General features: G+C 40.9%; 1 protein-coding gene across 4 annotated transcripts in view; it reads right to left on the reverse strand.

Annotated features, from left to right (window-relative positions):
- Positions 1–27,464, reverse strand: part of emc2 (ER membrane protein complex subunit 2) — a 125,242-nt gene that overhangs the window by 32,554 nt on the left and 65,224 nt on the right. For all 4 annotated transcript variants that reach the window (XR_007247398.2, XM_048529442.1, XM_048529443.2 and 1 more), the window contains exons 6-10: positions 16,712–16,797; positions 16,509–16,568; positions 9,663–9,744; positions 7,116–7,226; positions 1,519–1,623 (exon numbers count right to left, since the gene is read on the reverse strand). Coding sequence is in view for 3 of the 4 variants with exons in the window: in XM_048529442.1 (XP_048385399.1) it covers positions 1,519–1,623; positions 7,116–7,226; positions 9,663–9,744; positions 16,509–16,568; positions 16,712–16,797 (444 nt within the window). In the remaining variant the exon portion in view is untranslated. The remainder of the gene's footprint in view (positions 1–1,518; positions 1,624–7,115; positions 7,227–9,662; positions 9,745–16,508; positions 16,569–16,711; positions 16,798–27,464) is intronic.

Raw genomic sequence — 27,464 nt, forward strand, 5'->3', positions numbered from 1 at the left:
GTATCAGGTCTGACCCTTCTTTATTTCTGAAGAAGGGTCTCGACCTGAAACATCAGCTCTCCTGCTCCTCTGATGCTGCTTGGCCTGCTGTGTTCATCTAGCTCTACTTTGTTGTCTCAGGTTCTCCAGCATCGGCAGTTCCTACTATCTCAAGCCATATCTAATTTCTAAAAGAACTGTCAAAATGAAATCAAAATTGCAATACATTCTTTACAACTGAAAGTACAACCCAAGTCTCAAAATTAAACCCACAAGAGTTTAATGAGAGCATAATGTCATCATGTTAGCATGAATTGAATCTTCTCCTTTCAGTAACTCTTCTTTCAAGCATTTTTGTGAACAGCAATCTAGTGGTTATCATACTGGACCTGCTAACTCCTGAGAGGTTGTAAAGTCAAGTACAACCATGCAAGTTGTGAAATAGAGTCCAACTATCTAGTAAATGTGGCCATGACAACTGCAGTTCTATTTGAACAACTGCTCTTTGGTATTATTTGCAGAAAATAGTGGCAGTTAATTTTAAAAGTGGAATTGAGTGTTTAGAAATTAAATGCTGATTAGTCGATCAAGCTTGCCAATAACACAGGCTTAAACAAATGCTCACAGGTTCAAAAGTGCAATTTGAGGTCTGAGGATAAAATTCAGAAATACATATGAACAAAACTAAATCACAAAAACAGATGTCACAGACACAAAAATCTAGGCTGTCTATTAGTGAGTTCATGAAACGTCATAATCTGCACTCAGATGTGGATTAACCTCTAAAGTATGGGTTCTTATCTCATTTGCATGAAAAACAGTGACAATACATATTTTGAGAAGGTTTGCTAATAGGTTGACACTTCCAGCATCCACAGATAGCAGTGTGATGCAGAATGCCTAGCCATTCCAACAAAGCTGGAGAATTTAGCAGGAATACAGGTTTTCTAAAATGTTATGGTGAACAGATCTCAACACTCACCTGTAAACAACTGAAAAAAACCATTCTTCAGAACAGGTTCTGAAGGGTCACTAGTCTCAAAACATTAACTCTGATTTTTCTCCACAGATGCTTTCATACCAGCTGTGTTTCTCCAGCAATTTCTGTTTGTGTTTCAGATCTTCAGCATTCGCAGTTCTTTGTTTCATGTAAGCAACTAAGGCCCCACTGAAATACTGCAAACCACTGATACTTCAATGCTTCATTGAAAAGACATTGACCATGCACTTTCTGGTCAGCCAGACATTCATTGCTTGTTAAGGAAGGTAGAAGTGGCCTAACTTGTCATTTCTGGACACCATACTGGAGGAGCCCTCGGAACAATTTCTCACATATCATGCTACATCCTGAAACCAAACCATGCACTCGCACATTATGCAGGACAATGTCCTTTCAACACCTCACTTGCACACAGCCCACCATGTTCAAAGTCATTCTTTCGCTGTTTGACCATCATCTCAACTAAGTTCACTGAAAATAAAACTGGGAACAAACCTTATACAATTTGTGTGCAATGCTAAAGCTATTTTCTTACTTACTTGATAAGCTTTGTTGATCTGTGTAGCTGCCCAAGCTGCATACTTCATGTTGTCCTTTTTCATTTTAGCATTAGCTTTAGGGTTAGATGCAATATGACTTGCAGACTGCAAAGTAAAATGCAAAGAAAAAAATTCAACTTCTGATGGGGTATTAACTATACAAAATTATATTTTCCATTCTCACTATATTAGGCTACACCTTAGAACAAGACAAGAAATTGCATGGATTTTGTCTCTGAGTATCTAAAGTTTTCATTGGTAAATAGAAATAAAACAAAATTACAGCATAAATAATCTACTATATAGAACAGCATCAGTTCAATGAAAAGAAAACGTGCATTAGTCTTGAGAAATAAATTAAAGTGGCCCATCAGCTCAGGCATTGGAGGTTGGTTTGCTCGCCAAGCTGGTTTCTTGCGTTGCAGATGTTTCATTACCATGCTGGGTAACATCCACAATGCAGTGTCAGCGTGTTTTCCTGCCTGGTTTTTAAACTCTGGAGTCCGCTCAGCCGGATTGCCTCACTTCTGGTTTTCTTTTGTAGTGGAATGTTTATGGGGTCGAGTTCAATGTGCTTATTAATAGCAAGGTTTGTGGAATGCCAGGCTTTTAGGAACTCTCGTGCTTGTTCCAGGATTTGGGTGTTGTCCCAAAATGGTTGTTCTCCTTGTCCATGTGGATTGAGATGAGTGCATTTTGGCCATGTCTTTTTTGTAGCCAGTTGGTGTTCATGTGTTTTTGTTGTTATTTTCCTTCCTGTTTGTAGCGTTCTCGCAGTCTCGGCAGGGGATCTTGTAGATGACATCGATCCTGTCCGTGGCGAAGAGTGGGCCTTTAGTTCAGGTGAGCAGTTGCCGTAAGGTTGATGTGGGCTCGTGTGCCACTCTGACGCCCAGTGGTCGTAGAAGTCTTGTGGTGAGTTGCGATGTGTTCCTAATGAAGGGTAGTGTGATGAGTGTGTCGGGGCGTGTAGTATCTTCCTGATGTTGTTCATGTAAGCATCTCCTGACCCAGTTGTTTGGATATCCATTATCTGTGAAGACCTGGAAGAGATAGTCTTCTGCCTCTTGGCGTAGTTCTGTGTTGCTGCAGTGTGTTGCTGCCCTTTTAAACAATGTTCGCAAGTAGCTTCATTTGTGTTGTGTTGGGATGGTTACTGTTGAAGTTCAACACCTGGTCTGGGTGCGTGACTTTTCTGTGTATTTTCATTTGCAGTTCCCCATTTGTCTTGCACTCTACCACGATGTTCAGGAATGGGAGCTGTTTGTTCTTTTCTTCCGCTCTAGTGAATTTTATTCCGATGAGGGTGTTGTTTATAAGTTTGTGTGTTTCCTCCAATTTGGTCCGTTTACTGATGACAAAGTTTTCGTCCACGTGGCGCATGCATTCTTTTGGTTGGATTTGCGGAAGGGCAGTCCTTTCTACTCCTTGCATCACTGCCTCTGCTCAGAATCCAGAGATAGGTGAGCCCATGGGTGTCCCACTGATTTACTCATATGTTTGGCCATTGAAAGTGAAGTGGGTGTTGAGGCATAGGTCCAATGGTTTGAGCATGTTGTCCTCGGAGATGGTTTCACTGGGATCTTGATTTTGTTCCAGGAGTGTTATCATTGTTTCTCTTGCTCGTGGTATGTCTATTGATGTAAATAGGGCAGTAATGTCAAACGATAGCATGGTCTGCTCATCGTCTATCCTTATGTATTTGATGGAGTTGAGGAATTCTTGGGCTGAGTGGACAGAGTGGGGTGACTTGTTGACAGGGTGCCCGAGTCTCCTTTGCAGTTCCTTGGCTAATCTGGTAGGGAGGCGATGGGTCGAAGGGGTACTTCCGGGAGGCTGTAGAAGCAGGGTGTGTTGGTTCCTTCGGGTTTCGTTCTTAAGAAGTCTGCTTTGTTGATGTGTCCTGGTTGTTTAAGTCTTTTTAGCATGTAGAGGATTTTGTTGCCTAACTGCGGTGTCGGGTCAGTTTGCGCTGGCCAAGACGTGTTCTTGTCGATGAGCAGTGCTTGTGCCTTGGAGATGTAGTCCGTTTTATTCAGTATCACTGTCATGCGTTCTTTGTCCATGGGGAGTATAGTGATGTTCTTGCCTTTCTTTGATCTGTCCAGGGTCTGTCTTTCCCGTATGTTGAGGGTGTTGAGTTTGCTCTTTCTGGTTAGTGTTGGGATTACTGTTTGTCTTATCGTTTGTTGTGTTTCTTTGTTGATATTGTTGGTCTTTAGCATGGCTTCCAGTGTTGCTAAGAATTCCGTTTTGTTGGCAGCCCTGTAGTTGTAGTTCAGTACTCAGGTGAGCACGGCTTTTTCTGTGTCTGTCAGTTTCCTGTTGGAGAGGTTTCTTATCTACGTGTCTGTTGTGTTGTTGTCATTTTTGTGGGTAAGTGTGGTTAGCTTGTCCTGAAGGGTCTGTCTTTTCCTGGCTCTTTAGGTCTGTCAGCTGATGTTGATGGCTCGTTTCATGTCCGTTGTCCTGTCTTGATTGGTAGCTTCCAGGAATAAGAACATAAGAACTAGGAGCAGGAATAGGCCATCTGGCCCCTCGAACCTGCCTGCCATTCAATAAGATCATGGCTGATCTTTTGGAGACTCAGCTCCACTTACCCGTGCGCTCACCATAACCCTTACTTCCTAGTCTGTTCAAAAATTCATCTAGCCTTGCCTTAAAAACATTCTGCGAGGTAGCTTGAACTGCTTCACCAGGCAGGGAATTCCAGATTCACAACCCTTTTGGTGAAGAAGTTCCTCTTGACCATTTTTTGGTGCATATTTGTGGGTTAGGTTGTGTGCATTGTTTATCATTACCCTTAGCATCTTGAGGCCGTTTTGTTTTGCTGTTTTCTGGGCTTGTGGGTTGTCGATGGGTGGTTTGTACTTCACACTGCGTGGTAATACCTGGTTCCTGAGACATCCATGTAGGAAGTAGAGTTGTTCGCGGGTTGCACTGTCATTTGGTGCAGTTTTCCCATTTCCTTGCCAGTTTTGAGCATGTTGCACCCGTAGGTGTCTCAGGTTCTGGAGCTCAGGTTGTGTGTTGAGGTTGGTTGGATCACCGAGCTGGTTTCTTGTGTCGCAGACATTTTGTTACCATGCTTGGTAACATCCTCTGTGCAGCCTCTGATGAAGCGTCAGTGTGTTCTCCCACCTGGTTTTTAAACTCTGGAATCCGTTCAGCTGGATTGCCTCACTTCAGGCTTTCCTTTGTAGTGGAATGTAGATGGGTTTGAGTTCAATGTGTTTATTAATAGCATGCTTTGTGGAGCACCAGGAGTGCTCACACCAGCCAGTAGAAACTGACCCAACACCGCAACTAGGCAACAAAATAATCTACACGCTAAAAAGACTTAAACAAACAGGACACATTAACAAAGCAGACTTCTTAAGAACGAAACCCGAAGGAACCAACACACCCTGCCGGAAGTACCCCTTCGACCCATCGTCTCCCTACCAGGCACTCCATCACACAGATTAGCCAAAGAACTACAAAGGAGACTCAGGCACCTAGTCAACAAGTCAACCCACTCTATCCACTCAGCCCAAGAATTCCTCAACTCCATCAAAGACATAAGGATAGATGACGAAGAGACCATGATATCGTTTGACATTACTGCCCTATTTACAGCAATAGACATACCACTAGCAAGGGGAACAATGACAACACGACTGGAACAAGAACAAGACCCCAGTGAAACCATCTCCGAGAACAACATGCTCAAACTATTAGACCTATCCTCAGCACCCACTTCACTTTCAACGGCTAAACGTATGACCAAATGAACGGGACACCCATGGGATCGCCTATCTCGGGACTCTTAGCAAAGGCAGTGATGCAAGGACTAGAAAGGACTGCCCTTTCACAAATCCAACCAAAACTATGGATATGCTACGCAGACGACACCTCTGTCATTGTTAAACGGACCAAGTTAGAGTAAACACACAAACTTATAAACAACACCCTCACTGGGATAAAATTCACCAGAGACGAAGAGAAGAACAAACAACTCCATTCCTGTACGTCATGGTAGAGCACAAGACGAATGGGGAACTGCAAATGGAAGTACACCGTAAAGCCACACACAGAGACCAGGTATTGAACTTCAACAGTAACCATCCCAACACACACAAACGGAGTTGCATGAGAACACTGTTTAAAAGTTTAACAACACACTGCAGCAACACAGAATTACGCCGATGGAAATAAGAATACATGGAACATAGAACAGTATGGCACAGTACAGGCCCTTAGGCCCACAATGTTATGCCGAACTTTTACGTGAAACCTAAGGTCTCTTGAAACTCCACTGCTACCTTATACTATCATCCATATTCCTATCTAATAGCTGCTTAAATGCCCCTAATGAGGCCGATACAACGACCCTCTCTGGCAATGCATTCCACACCCCTATCACTTTCTGAGTAAAGAACCTACCTTTGACGTCTCCCAGAGTACCTCTTCCAGGTTTTCAGGGATAATGGATATCCAAAGAACTGGGTCAAAAGATGCCTACACGAACAACATCAGGAAGATTCTACATGCCCTGACACACTCATCACTCGACCCTACATCAGGAATACAACGGAATTCACCACAAGACTTCTACAACCACTGGGCACCAGAGTGGCACATAAACCCACAACAACCCTTCAACAAGTGCACCCCGCACTAAAGACCCATTCCACACCATGAACAGGACCAATGTCATCTACAAGATCCCCTGCAGAGACTGTGAGAAATTCCACATCGGACAAACAGGAACAAAACTAACAACGAGGGTCTATGAATACCAACTGGCTACAAACCAGTACTCACTCATCTCAATCCACATGGACAAGGAGAACCACCATTTCGACAGGGACATCATCAAAATCCTGGGACAAGCTAAGGAGAGACAAGCATGAGGATTCCTGGATGCCTGGAACTCCACGAAGCATGCTATTAATAAACACATTGAACTTGACCCCATATACATTCCACTACGAAGGAAAACTGGAAGTGAGGCAATCCAGCTCAACGGACTCCAGAGTTTAAAGACCAGGCGGGAAAACACACTGACGCTTCATCGGAGGCTGCATTGAGAATGTTACCTAGCATGGTAACGAAACATCTGCAACACGCGAAACCAGCTCGGCAAGCCAACAAACCTCAATACACAACCCGAGCTACAAATCTACTCTAAAACCCTTAATCTTCTCATTATCTGAGCTGATCTAAGAGAATTTAACATGTTCAAAATTACAAGTTCTTAGCAACTGTTATCATCAGCAGGGATTTGCTAACTACAGGACACAGATTTGAGTCAAAATGAGATTTTTTTTTCAGTACACAAAAATCATTACGGTTTGGGATTAACTGCCTGAAAGGGTGATGGAAGCAATTCAACAATAACTCCCAAACATCAGTATGAAAACGAAAAGAAAAACATTGCGTAGCTTTGGAGAAAGAATTGGGGAGGGGAACTAATCAGATAGCCTGCGCAAAGAGCACCACTATTATCCTTGAGTCATAGTTACTATGGTCATCAATAAATAGTGATCTAACTTCTCGTGTGAGTTACGACATGACATTACTGGCAGAGATTCTCTCAATGTGATCCAGCTTACCATATAAAGCCCAAACAAAGCACGCATGTTCCTGTTGTTTAGTTTCAGGGACTGGGAAAAATACTTCCTGGAGATTTCTAGGTTTTCCAGTCCACCTTGGGTATATTTCACCTGTATGACACAGAGGTTTACAAGACTGATTTCATGCACAGAGTTCTTGTTTTACACTTCTTTCCATCTTACTCATCTCACTTTATGCATATAACCTTCTGTCACAATCTCTTGTGTATGTTTAGCTAAGTTCCTCTTAACTAGTCCACATGGTAACAAGTTTCATATTGTAATCACACTATTGTCTGAAGAAATTTGTCTTTAATTCACCATTATTGGAATTAGTAATAATTCTCTAATCAAAAGTATGGGTATAAGTGCCAGGAGTTGAATAAGTTTTCCATCTTTTTCTTACTTAGTGTTTCTTCCTATGTCTTGCACGTTATACAAAGACCAAAAAAAGAGAAAATTACAGCACAGGAACAGGCCCTTCGGCCCTCCAAGTCTGCACCGATAGAGATCCTCTGTCTAAACCTGTCGTCTATTTTCTAAGGGTCTGTCTCCCTTTGCTCCCTGCCCATCCATGTACCTACCTGTCCAGACACATCTTAAAAAGACACCATCGTGTCTGCATCTACCACCTCCGGCTGGCAACATGTTCCAGGCACCCACCACCCTCTGCGTAAAGAACTTCCCATGCATATCACCCATAAACTTTCCTCCTCTCACTTTGAACTCATGACCATAAGTAATTGAGTCCCCCACTCTGGGAAAAAGCTTCTTGCTATCCACCTTGTCTATACCCCTCATGATTTTGTCGACCTCAATCAGGTCCCCCCTCAATGTCCATCTTTCTAATGAAAATAATCCTAATCTACTCAACCTTTCTTCATAGCTAGTACCCTCCATACCAGGAAACATCCTGGTGAACCTCCTCTGCACCCTCTCCAAAGCATCCACATCCTTTTGGTAATGTGGCGACCAGAACTGTACGCAGTACTCTAAATGTGGCCGAACCAAAGTCTTATACAACTGTAACATGACCTGCCAACTCTTGTACTCAATACCCTGTCCGATGAAGGAAAGCATGCCGTATGCCTTCTTGACCACTCCATCTACCTGCATTGCCAGCTTCAGGGAACAATGGACCTGAACACCCAGATCTATCTGTACATCAAATTTTCCCCGAACTTTTCCATTTACTGTACAGTTTGCTCTTGAAGTAGATCTTCCAAAGCACATCACCTCGCATTTGCCCGGATTGAACTCCATCTGCCATTTATCTGCCCAACTCTCCAATCTATCTATATTCTGCTGTCATCTCTGACAGCCCCCTTCACTACCTGCTACTCCACCAATCTTCATGTCATCTGCAAACTTGCTAATCAGACCACCTATACCTTCCTCCAAATCAGTTATGTATATCACAAAGAACAGTGGTCCCAGCACAGATCCCTGTGGAACACCACTGGTCACAGGTCTCCAATTTGAGAAACCCCCTTCCACCACTACTGTCTGTCTCCTGTTGCCTAGCCAGTTTTTTATCCATCTAGCTAGCACACCCTGGCCCCCATGTGACTTCACCTTCTCCATCAGCCTGCCATAGGGAGCCTTCTCAAATGCTTTACTGAAGTATGTATGTGACATCTACTGGCTTTCCCTCATCAATCAATTTTGTCTCATCCTCAAAGAATTCTAATAAGTTGGTAAGACATGACCTTCCCTACACAAAACCATGTTGTCTATTACTGATAAGCCCATTTTCTTCCAAATGGGAATAGATCCTAGCCCTCAGTATCTTCTCCAGCAGCTTCCCTACCACTGACATCAGGTTCACAGGTTGATAATTACTATAATTTTGTAGTTCAGGATAGAAAAGAGCTAATTTATACACTGCAAGCTCCAGTAAACATCAATGTGACTTTGACTATATAATCTATGTTTTGAGATGTTGTTTGAGGGACAAATATTGGTCAAAACAATGTGGAGAACTCCCTCACCTAGTGGTCAAGAGGACCCATTCTCTTCCTTCCAAATATTAATTTATACCGATTTCACATCTCTTTTCCTCCTTCACCATTATTATCAACCCCTTTGTCTTTTGCACTAGGCAATGCCATCTGTTCCTTTTGACCCTCCTCTGTCTCTGTTAAAAGTATAATTTCCAACATCTTTCAGTTCTGAAGATCATTCTGGACTTGAAATATTAACTGTTTCTCTCTTCACAGGTGCTGCCAGACCTGTTAAGTTTCTCAGCATTCTCTGTCTTGTTGCCATCGGATCCTTGACACTTCAGAGCACAGACAGACTCTGAGAGTAACGTCTCATTTGAAAGACAGTGCTCCCTCAGTACTACATTGAAGTAGCAGGCTAGGTGGTGCCCAAGTAGTCTGTGTGGGACTTGAGCTCTCAAATTTCCGACTCAGAGTAAGAGTGCAATTTTAGTCACAACTAACACACATCCCTCTCATACCTGTCAAGGTTGTGAAACAGAACATCAAACACAAAGTGATCAGATTTATTCCATGACATTCCATGCTCCTCCTCCCCTCCTACCTCTGCATAGTGTTGAGAGTACAGATGATTATGAGGGTTAGTCATCATAAGTTCCTCTAAGCAAAATGCTGCTTTTCCGTAACTGTGTAAAGGAGACAAAGACAAGAGTTCATTTCATTTTGAAAACCTAGTTCTCATTCCAACCTGTTTGTGCTAGCTATTTCTGTGTTCTGGATATTTCGACAAAAAAAAATTCTGGTTTTGAAATTCACTGTACCAATTGTATTACATGTTTAGATATTTCAAAAGGCTTTTAAAATAATGAAGATTTCCATGTCCTGAGATCATGAATAGCAATGTGTTCTGAGCAGACTTAAAAGACTGAATGGCTACTTTGTGCTGCAATACTATATTGCCTGGTATAATACATTACTCTAATTAAATCTAGTGTTAGCCTTCATGTTCTGGTATGTTGGAAAAATTAGTTATGCTGTAGCCTTAAAAGAAGTTCTGTGCTACATTCATCAACGGCACAGCATGTTTCAACTGTTTACGACACTCATTGACCACTAACTTGATGTTTCTTTCAAACTGCATCGCACTCACTATTTAACAGTGAAAGGGAGATAAGCCTGAAGCTGACAATTTGCTGTGCAACTTTGGTCTAAAACAACTTTAAACCCTGTCGATTCTTTCAAAAAAAAAGTAAACATTAAAAACTGAGAAGTTAATAGATTTTCATCAGTTAGGGGCATGCAAGAAAATGGAGTAAAAGTGCGTTACTGAAGCTCAGCTAGCAATCAGCCATGCTTTAGTTGAATGACAGAGCAACTTTGAGGACCTGGACAGTCATGCCTGTTTCTGTCCTTTGTTGTGCCTGCGACTTATGACAGCCACAAGATTGTTTTACATTGTGCAAGTTCATTTCACCTGATCAAAGCAATGATAAAAGCACCAATCTTTTAAAACTCATCACTTGTTGCCTGCCTCAGATTTCAACACGGACAGTGCCGATTACAGCATTATAGTCGACAATATGAACTGCTCAACATTGGAGATAGTCAGTCATTGAATGCTGAAAGCCAATTATTTGGCTAATCTTTTCATCACCCCACTGGCCAACTAAATCACCTCCAACATGTCCTGTCAGTCTACTGCATAGAGCAACTGAAATAAAGCGTGCACACTGCAAAACATTGAGCTGCAGCAGTGGGAAATAACACACAAAGCACACCACAACAGATGAAGGAAAAAAACATTTTAATGATCAACTCATGGTTTAGCATGGACAGAAAATTAAATATAATTTCACAACTTAAGTTTAAAGGCAAGCCCTTAATTACTTGTCTGATCTCCAGACATGTTAGGAAAACTTTTGGAATATTGGCTTGCAATCCTCATTTAACTTTTGCATTCAATATAATTATCCTTTATGATTTCTTCTGCTGCTCTGTAATGTTTTCTCTTGCTCTGTAATGTTTAGTTACTTCTAATTAAATTCAGCTTTGTACTCAATGAAGTCAGTGACCTGTTTGCAAATTATGCACCTCCTCCTTTATATTGTAATTAATACTGAGCTTATTAAAATATTCATTATTGGCCTGGTAATTTTTCAAATGGTCAACAGAATAAATGGGGGAAAAGAAATTTAAGTTCCCATGGTGCTTGAAGTAAAGGTCAAAAAGCAACAAACTGCAGGATCGGAGAGGAGACACCAGCCTCAATAAAGAACAAGGGGAACGGGGCTTTTTTTAAAATGTTCTTTCATGGGATGTCAGCATCACTCAAAGGCTATTACTTGAGGCCCATCACTCTTTCTCAAATTGCTGCAGTACATGGAGTGTAGGTGCACTCACAATGCTGTTAAGAGTGAATTCCAGGATTATAACCCAATCAGTGAAGCAGCAATGAACATTTCTGTACTGCAGGACAGGACAGATAAAAAGAAACCTTTCCCCCAATAGAGGTGAAAAGACATGGGGACATAATCGTAAAATCAGAGCTAGTATTTACTGGAAAGAAATTAGGCAATACAAATGGTGGTAGAAGTGCAGAAGTCTTTCCTACAAAAAAAGAGTATGTTCTGGCTTAATTAACAATTTTACATTGGAGATCAAGAGACTTCTGCGAGGCAATAAAAAAGGAAATGGAGCCAAGGCAGATAAATGGAGATATGATTCAGCTAAACAAGGATTTCAATGGTTTGATGGGTTGAATGGCCTATTCCTCTGGCATTATTCTGTTGAATCTACACTGTCTACGGCTTAAATGTACTTTCAAAACTGTCTGAACATAGCTTTGCACATTTTGATAAGCCAAGCACAGATGGGTACATTTATCTCTGGAGCCCAGGACATGTTGTGGACATTTTTCATTATTTTTCATCCTGCAGTCTCCCCCTCCTACAGAAGAGTAAATGAATGTGGACACAATGCAAGCAGTGACTTGTCTTCAAGAGAACTTAACTAATTCCCATTACCTCCCAGGCTAATTAATTACTTACTCTTACTACTTGAATCCAATCAGGAGGAATCAGATTAGAAAGTTCAATGCTCAGCTATTACTGAAGGTTTCAGTCTCAGATTCTCTTGGTTAAAGTGCTAATTAGCAGAGGAAATTATAGAACCCATTGCTGTGGAGGTGCCTTTCTGTACAGATGTGCCTCGAATCATCTGAGGTTGATGAAGCTTTAATTATTCAGTCTCCAACCAAGCCCTCAAATGAATCGTTTAAAGAACCAAATTTTACCAAAGATGATTTTAATTATAGTCTCCTGTAATATGAAAACTGTGTTCACGATTTCAAACTTTGGGATGTCTGGTCATTTTTTTTCCTGTTTAAGTATGTGTAAGAAACAATACATATCCTGCTCCTTTAAAACAAGAGCAGACTGAATGGCTTTATTAAAGGTCATTAAGTAATCTACTGCTTGGAATTATGTCATTCAGTCAAAAGCTGGTGAATAACCCTATATTAAGGTCACTGAATTTGGGATTTGAGGTACTTGGATATAAGCAGAACTAAACACAGTTCCTTCAGGATTGAGATAATAAAATGTGAGGCTGGATGAACACAGCAGGCCAAGCAGCATCTCAGGAGCACAAAAGCTGACGTTTCGGGCCTGGACCCTTCTTCAGAGAGGGGGATGGGGAGAGGGAACTGGAATAAATAGGGAGAGAGGGGGAGGCGGACCGAAGATGGAGAGTAAAGAAGATAGGTGGAGAGAGTATAGGTGGGGAGGTAGGGAGGGGATAGGTCAGTCCAGGGAAGACGGACAGGTCAAGGAGGTGGGATGAGGTTAGTAGGTAGATGGGGGTGCGGCTTGGCGTGGGAGGAAGGGATGGGTGAGAGGAAGAACCGGTTAGGGAGGCAGAGACAGGTTGGACTGGTTTTGGGATGCAGTGGGTGGGGGAGGAAGAGCTGGGCTGGTCGTGTGGTGCAGTGGGGGGAGGGGGCGAACTGGGCTGGTTTAGGAATGCAGTAGGGGAAGGGGAGATATTGAAACTGGTGAAGTCCACATTGATACCATTAGGCTGCAGGGTTCCCAGGCGGAATATGAGTTGCTGTTCCTGCAACCTTCGGGTGGCATCATTGTGGCAGTGCATGAAGCCCATGATGGACATGTCATCGAGAGAATGGGAGGGGGAGTGGAAATGGTTACACCTGCACATCTGCCAATGTGGTATACTGCATCCACTGTACCCGGTGCGGCTTCCTCTACATTGGGGAAACCAAGCGGAGGCTTGGAGACCGCTTTGCAGAACACCTCCGCTCAGTTCGCAACAAACAACTGCACCTCCCAGTCGCAAACCATTTCCACTCCCCCTCCCATTCTCTAGATGACATGTCCATCATGGGCCTCCTGCACTGCCACAATGATGTCACCCGAAGGTTGCAGGAACAGCAACTCATATTCCGCCTGGGAACCCTGCAGCCTAATGGTATCAATGTGGACTTCACCAGTTTCAAAATCTCCCCTTCCCCTACTGCATCCCTCAACCAGCCCAGTTCGTCCCCTCCCCCCACTGCACCACACAATCAGCCCAGCTCTTCCCCTCCACCCACTGCATCCCAAAACCAGTCCAACCTGTCTCTGCCTCCCTAACCTGTTCTTCCTCTCACCCATCCCTTCCACCCACCCCAAGCCGCACCCCCATCTACCTACTAACCTCATCCCACCTCCTTGACCTGTCCGTCTTCCCTGGACTGACCTATCCCCTCCCTACCTCCCCACCTATACTCTCTCCACCTATCTTCTTTACTCTCCATCTTCGGTCCGCCTCCCCCTCTCTCCCTATTTATTCCAGTTCCCTCTCCCCATCCCCCTCTCTGAAGAAGGGTCTAGGCCCGAAACGTCAGCTTTTGTGCTCCTGAGATGCTGCTTGGCCTGCTGTGTTCATCCAGCCTCACATTTTATTATCTATAAATAAATCTAAAATACTTTCAACATCACGGAGCAACTGGCATCCTTATTTTCAGATTTGCAATGTCCATCAATTAAATTGCATCATTTCTACTCCACCTTGACCTTTGGTGCAGTGGGTGGAGGGGGAAGTAGAGGAGTTTTCTTTCCAGTGGAAACTCAATGCTATGAGCTCTTATGCAAATTACAGCTTGACAAATTGCTGCATTAATTTCTCTTCCAAAACCCTACATATTACAGTCTCTCCAAGGAGACCAAATCCAATAGAGCACTGACCTACAAGTAATCCCTTGTGAAAGTTCTGCCTGTGAGGCCAAAATAAGGTTAACACTAGCACTAATTGCAAACAGGGAATCATCGCAGAGACAAACAGTTTTTCCAAATAAAACTACCGCTTGAAATGTTTCCACCAGAAATAATGGATTCAAATGCCAAGTACTAAATTAAAGGTTCCAGTATCATTTTTCATATCCAGGAATGTTGATAAGGTTACTTTATTTAATTATCCAAACATGGTTAACAAATGGTCACATATTCTTCACTTGTTTCACCCTAAAATTAAACAGTTATCAGGCATTCCTCACAGCCAGACGTTCTCATGCCCTACAGTGGCACTTTCATCAGTGGAGGGGCTCAAACCTAAAGAACTACTATAGCTACTCCTTTCAGGTTTCATAATGAGGTGGTTTGGCTACATTTACACCTCTTGCTCTTGATGGTTGATCAAAATGTAAGGATTGTTGGCACAATCTCACAGAAATCTAGCAATGTTTGGATTGTGTTATGGTCTTCAAAGTTAATTTACACTAAAATTCAGATTTGGTTTCAAATTATGGGAATCGAAATTGCCATCAGCTGCACAAACATAAGATTTTGTACATACTTAAACTGAAGCTAAAGAAGTCCAAGAATGTTGCTCCCATACTTCAGTTTATTTTGGTGAGAAGGCTTTAACAACCATACAACAAATTTCTTTTAGGTGCTATGTGACATCAATCATGCAGCAGCTGACCGAAAGAGGTGTGATATCAAATTCTGTTTTGCCTTTGGGCAAAAATATTTATTCCCGGCAATGTCAGACTGCACACCAGTCTGGAAAAATGCCAGTAACATGGCTGCGTCATTAACGAATCTGTGGTGCCAGTGAAAAGAAAATCCAGGAGCAGTCATGTGGGAGACCGTGCCATAGAGCAAAAGCTGGACTGCGTGCCTGCTCTTCAGCTCCACACCATCCAAGTCGCAAAGAGATTCTGCAAAAATCCCAGTGCTATCTTAAAACCACATGGGACATGACATTTAAAATCCCATTTAGTTTGTCATAGATTTAAATGTGCAGAAAGTTCCAACTTTGTTAAGTATTAAAATTCACTTCCAATTATTTAGTCAGGTTGAAAGCATTGGTCAGCATCCAGTGCACTACATTGGATGTCCCTGAAGATATGGCGTGTTCAGCACAAATCATTGGTAAACATTCAATGAGAGCATGGTTAGAGTTTGGCAGATGCACCATAGGCAAGGGAATACTGGCCTCCAATTTCCTTCACCTTTGTGGAACTATTTTGCTGAGAAACTTGCCAAAAGAACACATTTATGACTGACAAAAAAATTGTTTTTAAAGATATAGCATTTTTGATCATACGGAGTATTAAATACTACCGTTTAAAAATTATTGTAAAGGAAAATGACAAAACAACTGTAGGCAACTTTTCCCTCTGCTACAATTCAGAAATAACCTTTTCCTTTCTTTTTTTGCCCCAAACAGAGGCTGAAGCCGCCTATTCGACTTAGTAACTCACTACCATCTAAGGGATATTTGAATTTGGCACAGCTTGTTTCTTGGCTATATTGTGGGACAGGAAGGAATGAGGTGACAGAATCTAGGAGTCTGAGCAGAAAAAAAATTGTGACAGACATGACAAGGGCTTTTTAGAAAGGGGTGGAAAATGCTGTGATATTAAAAGACTTATTAAGCTTGAAACTAATCCGCTCACATTGGGATTTCCTTTTTCCACTGCCACAACAAATCCTGCTAACAAAACCATAAATATCCAATAAACAGTTTTTGTGCTATGACTGGGATTCCTGGGCCCACTGCTTTTTCACCCTGACAACAGACTACAGAGTCTGAACTCCTAATTCTCATCCCTTAACAATAATATGGCACGGATGTGACAGAAACCAAATGATTTTTCCATCACCCTCGCGCCACAGCCTATTCTCCTAGCAACATAGCCACCGGCGAGGATATGGAAGTGCTTTCTTCTCCCACAAGTGGGGAGGGCTTACAGTTAAATCCTATTAAAGTCTGATTCCACGAAACAAACACCAGCAATGTTCAATCTTGCCCCAGGAGACCTTGGCATTTTGTGAACCATTGTGATCCTCTTGGAACCTCAATAGGTCATGCTGTCTACTCTAATGATAAAATGAAGCGCAGTAACCTGTGAAAGAAACACCACATTTCAAACAGATAACATACTTACTCATGTTCGTTGATGTAAAGCTCTGCTAGTTCGTGCCAAGCCTCTTGGTCTCCAACAAACCTGAAAGTAACAGAACAGGTACTTTCTGAACAAATGTATGAGGGCAAGGGAGGGGGGTGTGATCTGAATTAGAATGCAAATTCCCTTTTAATTAAAAATGGTTTATCACAGGGCATAGCTCAATCCCCTTGTAAAACACTCACTGTTCCAGATATTCATTCAGTTCTCTGATGGCTTCAGTGGTTTTCCCGAGGGCTTTAAGAATGGCAATCTTGCGCTTCCGTGCTGCCTGTGGATTGACATTAATGGAGGATTATGGTCTCATAATTCCTCAAGTGTTTGCAAAGAAGGTAATTTGACTGTGCAAATTATTATCTCAATGCCAGAAAATTCCATTGCAGAGTGATTGCATGACTAGAGTTTATCTACATCCCCCTGTGAATTCAAAAACCTGCCTGTATAATCACATTGAGCTTTGCTTCTGGGGCAAACAATACATGCATCATTTCATCCTGATAAATAATTTTACTGCTTTCCATGAGGGCAGAACAGCGGGATGCCCAAATCTGTACCTATCAGATGTTTACTGTCATTCACAGGATTTGTCTTCTTAAGGATAAACCATAATGAAGGATTAAAGCACCCACTGTGTTATCTCCTTGTCAGCTAAACAGTCTTTCTGACAGCAGTTCAGATGGATTTTCTTTTGCCATGCTTTTCTTGACATAAAACGCAACAGTAAACAGGACGCTCTCTGAAGGTATAACAACACACCTTTACTGAAGACATCCCTTAATTGGTAGTGAGGCAACTCCAAATGAGTATATATAAAAAGTTAAAACAATCCTTAAAAGCTATTCTTTAGGGCCCAATAGCAATCAATATTTGAAGGCATTTATCCAATACAGTATGAAACCAGCTGGACCAGAAGGTCTCAGATTTAACTCCTTCTGAGTAAAATATTAGTCAGTTTTAGATGGAGTTGAGTGTGGATTGGTGCCTGTTAAGGGGTGAAGTTGGAGAGCACATATAGATGTTAATCATTAACAGTGCATGAGACTGAATGTGACAGAGACTGCAACACCATCCATGGCAATCTGCCTTTGCAAACTTACCACCTAGGATCATGCAACAATGACACTTGTTCAAGGAATCTGAAACCTTCCAGAACCCATGGAACAAGATCCAAGGGAGAGACAGCAACTGAGAAATTAGACCTCAAGGTAAGGCAACACACAAAACAAGACCCATGGATAAAGCATCATTCTTGACATCAGACCCAGAGTAAAACAGCAACCATGGAGCTAAACCCTAGGATGAAGTAACATTCGCTGCAGCAGGAGAAGTCTGCAGAGTTTTGAGAAGATTTGTAGCTCAGGTTGAGGTTCTGAACTTAAAAGACCCTATACAGACAACAAGCAAAACGAACGTCATCTACAAAATACCTTGCAAGAACTGTGACAAACACTACATTGGACAAACTGACAGAAAGCTCGCCACCAAGATACACGAACATCAACTAGCCACAAAAAGACATGACTCACTATCACTAGTATCCTTACATACAGATCTTGAAGGACACCACTTTGATTGCGACACATCCATCCTAGGACAAGCCAAACAGAGACACGCACGAGAATTCCGAGAGGCATGGCATTCCAACCGGAACTCCATCACCAAACACATTGATTTGGAGCCCATCTACCACCCTCTGAGAAAAAAGAACAGGAATTGACATCACCAACCCAAGGAAACCTAAACAGATAAATAGAAAACCGGACATAACACCAGCGTTTCACCAGAGGCTCACTGATGATGTTACCTAGAATGGTGACAAAACGTCTGAAAACGAACCTTCCAGCTCAGCGAGCAAACTTACCTCCAGAAGTCGGCAGAAGTGAAACTATTCTTGGCTAAGTACACTAAGCAACATGAAGGAAATACAAATCTAGAGGAAATATGTACCGTGTTATATATTTACAAGTTTCAAATTCAAGGCATTTTGTAAAAATACCAATTTTATTTTTTGCATGAAATTCTAAGACCTAGTGTTCCCTGTTGGGTCAACTCATGAACTGCAAGTTCCATTACTAGCAGTGAATTTTTTTTTGTGGGGGGGGGTCCCACACCTCTGGAAAGTCTCCTAAACAACAAGGAAGTCTGAAACCTATAGTTTACAACAGATCTTTTCCAGGATATGCAGTTAAATTATATTTCCGTATGCCTATTTTCTGCAAAAAGTACTCCAACCTTTCCTTTTTACATCTAACTTTAATCTGTAGTACCGTACCTTAGCATTATTTGAAAAAAAAGGACTAACAAAGTTTACTTATATTGCTAATCCTTTCCCACACAGCTGATATTTATAAGGTCAATCACAAACATGCCTTCTCTCCAACAATAACTATCATGGCACCTTTCTGTGTTTAAAATCATCTCAGGATTCTTCCTAATTCTATTGTAAAATATATAACAGAAGGAACAAGTATTGTCCATTGTGACATTTAAATGACTTATGTAATAAAGCTGTTGTATGAGAAAAAGATTTGTAGGTTTCATTAAGCATTCTTAATATGTTGCGACTAACATCTTCTCTTAATGGGTCATCAGCTCAAGTACTCAGCAAAGCAGGCTTACAACTTTCTTTGTCCTGACAGAAGTTCAGATTTACCCAGACAGACATAACCTGAACTACCTCAATTGTATCCCATCCTTCCAGTAAACAAGTACAAACATTTCCATACCAGTTTATGTTCCAAATGTGTAACGGTCATACAAGCTGCTATGTCCTTGGCCAAAAGTGTTCTGAACTGCTCTTTAAAAATCTGCTATATTTTGATTGCCTGAGTAAAATTTACACAGATGTTTTCATCTCTGATTAAGTGGTAACTTTAAAATTACAGCGGGGTGAACGGAAGCCTTCTGCAGGAAATGCTGCAACAACTCAGTGACTGTGCTGAATGACGAGCTTAAAAAAAACTAAAAAGTTCAGATACAAGTTATTTAAAATTCACTGCTTCATTTAAATTGCTCAAAACTCCTTCTTAGCTGTTTAGCTCTTGGAACTTTTCAAACATTTTCTTTCTCATTTTCAATATACCTGCTCCAAGAGATTCAAGGGAAGATCTGATTGTACCGAAAATAATTGTCTCCATACAACAGCTACAACCATGGCAATTACACTTCTAAGCTTAACCCAAAAACCTGAAGCAATTCCTTTATAGTCCAACTGAAGGATCAGAAAAAAAAACCTCAGTCAATTAGGTATTAAAAATGTATTTCTTTCAATAAACCTAACCATTTGCACTTACGAGTATTAATCAGGATTTTTTCAATCCTCCTTATGTGAGCATCACTGACAAAGTTGGTACTAATTGCCCGTTCCAGCAATTGTCTTTGAAAAGAACAAGGGAGCAAAAAAGAAGTTGGCTTATTCAATCTTACCCAGTCCTGACATAACCCTCCCCAAACTTACTGCTATCACCACTGACAACATACACAAATGATCAAGATTCAGGAAGTGAAAGAGCACCAATAATGTGACGAAGCTACCTTTTGTACCTTGTAGGGCATACTGGAAGCTCCTTTATGAAAGCAAGCCTGCAATTTGACCCAAAGGCCTACAAAAATACTCTGTGAAAAGAAATGCCTGCAACATTGAGATCACTGATCAAACTGAAGAGAAACATGTGAACATTGATGTTTGCAGGGCTCAATGAGTGACCAGCCCCCCACACAGCCTCCATCATTAATTACTACCTCTAACCAGCCAATTTCTTATCTAAAAGCTTGGCAAAGGTAGGAAACTTGACAGGTAATTCATTTAGGAAGGAATCTAAGTTGACAGTGCTAAGAATAAGCATTTTAAGTAACTGGAAGGCAGCAGAAACATAGGTCACCATCAGTGTCAAATTATAAAAAAATACTAAGAAAGCAAAATTAAAGGCAATCTATTTGCATACATAAGGTCTATGAACTGACAGCAGAAAGAGAGATTTATGGGCACAAAATAAATGCCAAATGGGGACAGCAAGATGACCAAATTTGGGAATGTGAGGTGGTGCTGTTAAAAAAAAAGAGCTGAGGAATCAGTTTAAAAGGAGATAAGAAACAGCAAGGATCCAGAGACTCTGGTATGACTTTCTTACAGGCCACAAAATAGTAGCGATGATGCAGAGCACAGGATAAATCACAAAATTGAAGATGAACGTAAAAGAGTAACAGAATAATCATGAGGCACTTCAATCTATGTTGAGGATGAACACACCTAAGTCATATTAACGCTGTGGAAGACAAATTCTCAAAATGTACCCAAATAAGATGGTTTTCTAAAACAGTATGTTGAGGAACTAATTAGACAATGTAGAATAATCTAAGATTTTATATCTAGCATTCAGCAAATGAGGGGCATGGATAGAGTCGATAGCTAGAGACTTTTCCCCAGGGCAGGATTGACTGCCATGAGGGGTCATAGTTTTAAGGTGTTAGGAGGAAGGTATAGGAGGAGACATCAGAGGGAGGTTCTTCACCCAGAGAGTTGTGGGCGCATGGAATACTTTGCCAGTGGTAGTCGTGGAAGCAGAGACATTAGTGACATTTAAGCGACTGCTGGGCACGCACATGGACAGCAGTGAATTGAGAGGAATGTAGGTTAGGTTATTTTATTTTTGGATTAGGATTATTCCACAGCACAGCATGGTGGGCCGAAGGGCCTGTACTGTGCTGTACTTTTCTATGTTCTATTAAGAGAGGGGAAATTAACCTTGTCGCAAAAGAACCTTTAGGAAGGAGTAACTGTAATACTAAGGAATTTTAGATTGAATTTGAAAGTGCTGTAAATCAATATGAAACTCGGGTCAAAATCTAAACAAAACAATCTGTGGAAGTATGAGGGCAAGTTAGCTACAACAGACTGAGTGTCTACTTTAAATTATTACTACATTGCAGTCGACATACAACGGCTAGTATTTAAAGAACAGTTAGTTTAGAAAAAATACACATTCCTTTTGGGTACAAAAAACCAAGAGGAATAGTGATCCAACCATGGTCAACAACAGAAGTTTAAGATTGTATTAGATCTAAAGAAGGGGCTTAAAAATTTAACAAAAAATAAAAGAAGCCTGACGTCTGGAAGCGTTTTAGAATTCAAAAAGGGTGCAACAAGCATGTAATAAAGAAAAGAAAAACAATAAATGAAAATTACCTAGTGAGAAACATATAAACAAAGTATGAAATCTTCTAGATCTACGTTTAAAAAGAGGAAAGATGAGCGAACCAAATATAGGCCCACTACAGGCACAGACAGGAGAATTCATCATAGAGAATAAGAAAAAGGCATAAAAACTGTACAAAGATTTGTGTCTGACCTTTCAGAGGAAAGAACAAGGTAACTTTTAGAAATATGAAAGAACCAAGGGATTAATAAGAATGGGGAACTGAAAGAAATTGGTAGCAGTAAAAAGTACTGGAGAAATTAATGGAACTGAGTTGTTAAATCCCCTGTCCCTGATTAACTACATCCCAGTTAACTGAAAGGCCTTTTGAGACAGTGGATGCATCGGAAATTATTTTCCAAAATTCCACAGTAGCTGAAACAGATTCAGATTAGGTGACTGAAAATGAAACTCCACTATTTAAGGAGGAAACAGGGAATTATCGATCTGTTATCCCACAAAAGGAAATACTCTGGAATTTGTTATAAGACAGAGGAGTGGAAGAAAGGCCATTCGGCCCATCAAGTTCACTCTGCCATTTAAATCCTTTAACAGATTGCCACCATATATGTTTCCATTAACATAGAGACTGTGGAGCAATTATCTCTGTTAGGAAATGTGCTTTAACCTAACAACGTGAGGCTATTGCCTTTCATGGATTAATATACATCCACAGATTTGGCTTGTGTTTAATGTGCACTTGCGTAAGTGATCTGGGTGTTTTTATTTGCAAGTCACTGAAAGCCAACATATCAGGTACAGAAAGCATTGTGAAGGCACATGCCTTCTTGCCTTTCCAGCATCAGGATTTGAGTGCAGGAATAAAGATGTCTTGACGAAATTGTACGGACTGGCGAGATTGCACCAGAAATACTGCGTACATTTTTAGCAGTTTACATCCCAAGGAAGGTTATATTTGCCATGGGGTTGGGGGTCACAAATAAAATGTTCACCAGGCTGATTCCCCAGGTTAGTGGGATTGTTCAATGAGCGGTGGAGACACTAGGCGACTCAGCCTCTGATTAAGGATAGGTCATTTAGGTCAGAAACAAAATGCTTCGTTTTTAAGAGCTGGTCAATCTACTTTTGAACATTTAAATAGACAATGTCGATTAACATTGCTACTTCAACAACTAGGGTATCCAAGTTGGCTAAGCAGGACCTTCTGCTCCAGAAGCCCTGCCACAATTCCCATATAATCTGTCTCTTTCAAACTAACCACAAGCATTTCTATTTATCCCTTTAAGCAACTTGTCTATAATCAAAGTCAAACTAATGGAGTTGTTTCCTGTTTCTGACTTTCTGCTCTTTTTAAATACTGGCACTAAATGGGGCTCTATGAAACCCATAAGAACAATCTCAACTATGAGACAGATCAAGCAAGTTTCTCAGAACAAGCCCACCATCCCTGGGGTGATTTCAGTGAGGAACAGCTACTCCATCTGCTTGAAGAGCACTAAGTCTAACAAAAGACGAAAGATATTTGTGTGGTCTTATGTCTCATACATAAAAAATCTAACACTGCTTTGGGAGATTTAATTTTCAAATATTTTAGTCAAAGGGCCAGTGTTTACAAGTGGCTTGCCCTGGGGATGCTATATAAATGGTCAGTCCTATCAATAAGAAAATCTAGTACACAAGTACATACTGGGGAAGTGCAAACATCTTGCCTGTAGGTACTTTTTTCTCAAGTACATGCACTTCTAACAAAAAGTAAAAACAATTCAATTTCCTTTTTAAATATTCAATCTTTTTTCCACATTCTTCTGTCTCAAAATATTAGTAAGAAATGACATTCCACCTGGAAGGATTTGATTGGTTTTGTCCGTTTGTTTGGGTTTGTTGCTGAGGAATCGGCAGACTGTGTTCATAGGGTACCCATTCTTTTTGAATACGCTGTATAGGTGATTTTCCTCTGCTCTGCGTAGTTCCTCTGTGCTGCAGTGTGTGGTGGCTCATTGGAAGCTGCATTAGAACATTATTCCAACGAGCCACCACACACTGCAGCACAGAGGAACTACGCAGAGCAGAGGAAAATCATTTATACAGCGTATTCAAAAAGAATGGGTACCCTATGAACACAGTCCGCCGATTCCTCAGCAATAAACCCAAACAGACAGACAAAACGGGCTCAGAAACCATAACCACTCTCCCCGACATCAAAGACATTTCCGAAATGACTGCCAGACTACTCAGACCTCTTGGCATCAGGGTAGCCCACAAACCCAACAACACACTAAAACAGCAGCTAATGAACTTAAAAGACCCTATACAGACAACAAACAAAACGAACATCATCTACAAAATACCTTGCAAGAACTGTGACAAACACTACATTGGACAAACTGGCAGAAAGCTAGCCACCAGGATACATGAACATCAACTAGCCACAAAACGACATGACTCACTATCACGAGTATTCTTACATACAGATGAGGAAGGACACCACTTTGATTGGGACAACACATCCATCCTAGGACAAGCCAAACAGAGACACGCACGAGAATTCCTACAGGCATGGCATTCCAACCGGAACTCCATCAACAAACACATTGGCTCCAAATCAATCTACCATCCCCTGAGAAAAAGAACAGGAAATTACATCACCAACCCCAGGAAACCTAACCAAATAAATAGAAAGCAGGACATAACACCAGCGCTTTGTCGGAGGTTCACTGATGATGTTACCTAGAATGGTGACGAAACATCTGAAAACGAACCTTCCAGCTCAACGAGCAAACTCACATCCAGAACCTCAACCTGAGCTACAAATCTTCTCAAAACTCGCTAGTACTTTGTGAATTTTGAAATCTGTCCTGCATTAGCACTTCATCTCATATAACATGCTGTAAATGACCAGTAAATGCAGAAGCTATTGAGTTCTATCCAATGGAGAAAATAAAAAGTTCACCCTTTGAAAAGGCTGGAAAATTCAGAGGAACAACAGCATTACACCAAGCTACTACAAACAAATTGCACTTTAAAATAATATTCTCAAGAGGATATATTCTGCAGTAATGTTATAACTGAGACTTCCTGAGCCTATAGTTTAACTGCACTTCTATTACGTACAACACATTGAAGCATACTTGTTTGGTAAAGTAACAACTTCAACTCACTTTTGTTTAACTGCTCTTCACAACACAAATAAAAATCCTGAGAAGAAAACATTCAAGTTTCATCCTATTTACTTTAAAAAAATAACAAGCATTTAATGAGTCAAAGACTACTAACAAGCATTTAATGAGTCAAAGACTACAAACATGCAGACTCATGAGTTAAGGAGCTTTAGTTGGTGACAGTGCAAAGATTTTGTATTTTCCTTTGTTAAAATAGATTAAAGGAATTTGTGTGGATGCTATTTCGCTGGAAGAAATATGGATTAGAATAACTGTCACAATAATATAAATGTGAATGCATGAAATGTAAACTTTTATACCAGCTCAATTCTCATTCTGGCACCCCCTCAAGAACATTGCTCAGAGAGTCAGGTGATAAATTGTTTTTCAACTATGGACTGTGAAGAAAATGTGCAGGATAAAACACTTACGCAAGTGCACATTAAACACAAGCCAAATCTGTGGATATATATTAATCCATGAAAGGCAATAACCTCACGTTGTTAGGTTAAAACGCATTTCCTAACAGAGATAATTGCTCCACAGTCTCTAATGTTACTGGAACATATATGGTGGCAATCTGTTAAAGGATTCAGAAATTAATGGACGGCTAAGTGATGACATACTGCAGAGCAAGAGCAAAATAAAATTTGCACAAGGCTGCAAAAGCAGTATTAGCCTTTTTTTAAAAAAAGTACATTGGATACGTGGCATAACAAAACAAAGAGGAAATGAGGAAGAAGGAACTGACAAGCACCAGAACGCTTTCTTAATTTCCTTTCACTACCAGTCACTTTTATTATGAATAACGGATTGGCACAGCACACTTTTACAAAACAATTCTTTTGGGAGCTCATCAAATATTTGCCTTCAGCAGTAATCCTTTATTGTCAAAATGTTATTGCCTCCCTTACTTTTCCTCAATTAAAGAGATTCAGTTACAAGTGCAGGGAGCTTTCAATTCTCTTTTCTGCCAGCAATTCTAGTAATTTTGTCAAGTTTTCTAAATCTTATCTTTTACAAATTCAGGTAAGGAAGATTCTTTTGATATTTAAGCTCCTGTTATGCAGACGGATCCAACAGTTCCTTACTTGTCTCTCATGACCATGATGTCTAATTATTACTTAAACAGTTACAGGGTATTTGCCTCACCCATCAGTCCAATCTGTGTGCTATTTTGTGACAAGATGTCTTCCCACAACAGTCCTCAATTATCCTAAGCTGAACCATAAATTACAGAAATGGGAGAGAGAAATGGCTCAGCAAATACTTCTAGGAAAGGGGTATTAAGGTTTACAGGAATAGCCAAGATGGTACTAGTACCGTAGTCATGAGGATAATAAATTGTTGCAATTTTCATGCTGTTAAATTTAAGCCCTTTTGACCTATCTACACTTACGGTTTAATGTGAATTAATTTTCTGAATTCATGCTTTCCATTCTGTTCACTACTACACTTTTATGTTACATATTTATACTTCAGTCCAGTTGTTTCTATTTCATATTTTCAAAAATCAGTAAGTTTCTCCACAATGTCAGTGATGAACAGCTTCAGAATTTGACAATCCTTAATGACTATGGCTGGTGTGCTCTTCTCTAATAGTTCTTCTCACACATCACAATCACTCAGATAATAAAAAACTTCAACAGTGCAGGCAGTGAGTCAGAGAGATCTGTAGTCTAGAAAAGGGCCCATCGTGTCCACACCAGTCAAACCATCTATCTATCTATTTTAATCCCATTTCCCAGCACTTGGTCCATAGCAATGTATGCCTTGGCATGCATGCATACCTTAATACTTCTTAAATGTAATGAGGGCTTCTGCCTCAACCACTCTTACAGTCAGTGAGTTCCAAACATCCACCACATCCTGGGTGAAAAGATTTTTCTTAACATCTTCTCTAAACCTTCTGCCATTTACCTTAAAACTGTGCCCACTGGTTATTGATCACTTCATCTAGGGGAGAAGTCTCTTCCCGCCTACTCCATCGATGTCTCTCAATTTTATACATCACAATCATGTCCCCTCTCAAGCTCCTCTGCTCTAAAAAATACAACCTCAGTCTGTCCAAACTCTCTTCAGTACTGAAACTTTATGGTCCAGGCAACATCCTGGTAAATCTCCTCTTCACCCTTTCCAGTGTTAACACAGCCCTCCTATGACGTGGATTCCAGAACTGCATGCAGTACTCTAGCTGCAGCTGAACCAACTTTTTATGCAGTTCCAGCAAAATCTCCTGGTCTAAAACTCTATGTCTCAGCTAATAACAGTAAATGTATTAAATATCTTCTTAACCACTTTACCTATCTGCCCCACTACCTTACAAGGACCAGTATACATGCACATCAAGATCCCTTTTATCTGGGTCAGTGTGAAGTGCTGCACTTTGGGAGATCAAATGTTAAGGAAAAGTATATAGTTAATGGCAGCATTGACGTATAGCAGGATCTTGGGGTTCAAGTCCATAGCTCCCTGGAAGTGGCCACACAAGTAGATAAGGTGGTAAACAAGGCCTATAACATGCTTGCCTTTACTGGTCGGGGAACTGAGTAGAAGAGTCAGCTGCAACAGCACTCAAGAAGCTTGACACCATCCAGGACAAATCAGCCCGCTTGACTGGCACC

Source organism: Stegostoma tigrinum, chromosome 5 (assembly GCF_030684315.1).
Source record: "Stegostoma tigrinum isolate sSteTig4 chromosome 5, sSteTig4.hap1, whole genome shotgun sequence".
NCBI lineage: Eukaryota > Metazoa > Chordata > Chondrichthyes > Orectolobiformes > Stegostomatidae > Stegostoma > Stegostoma tigrinum.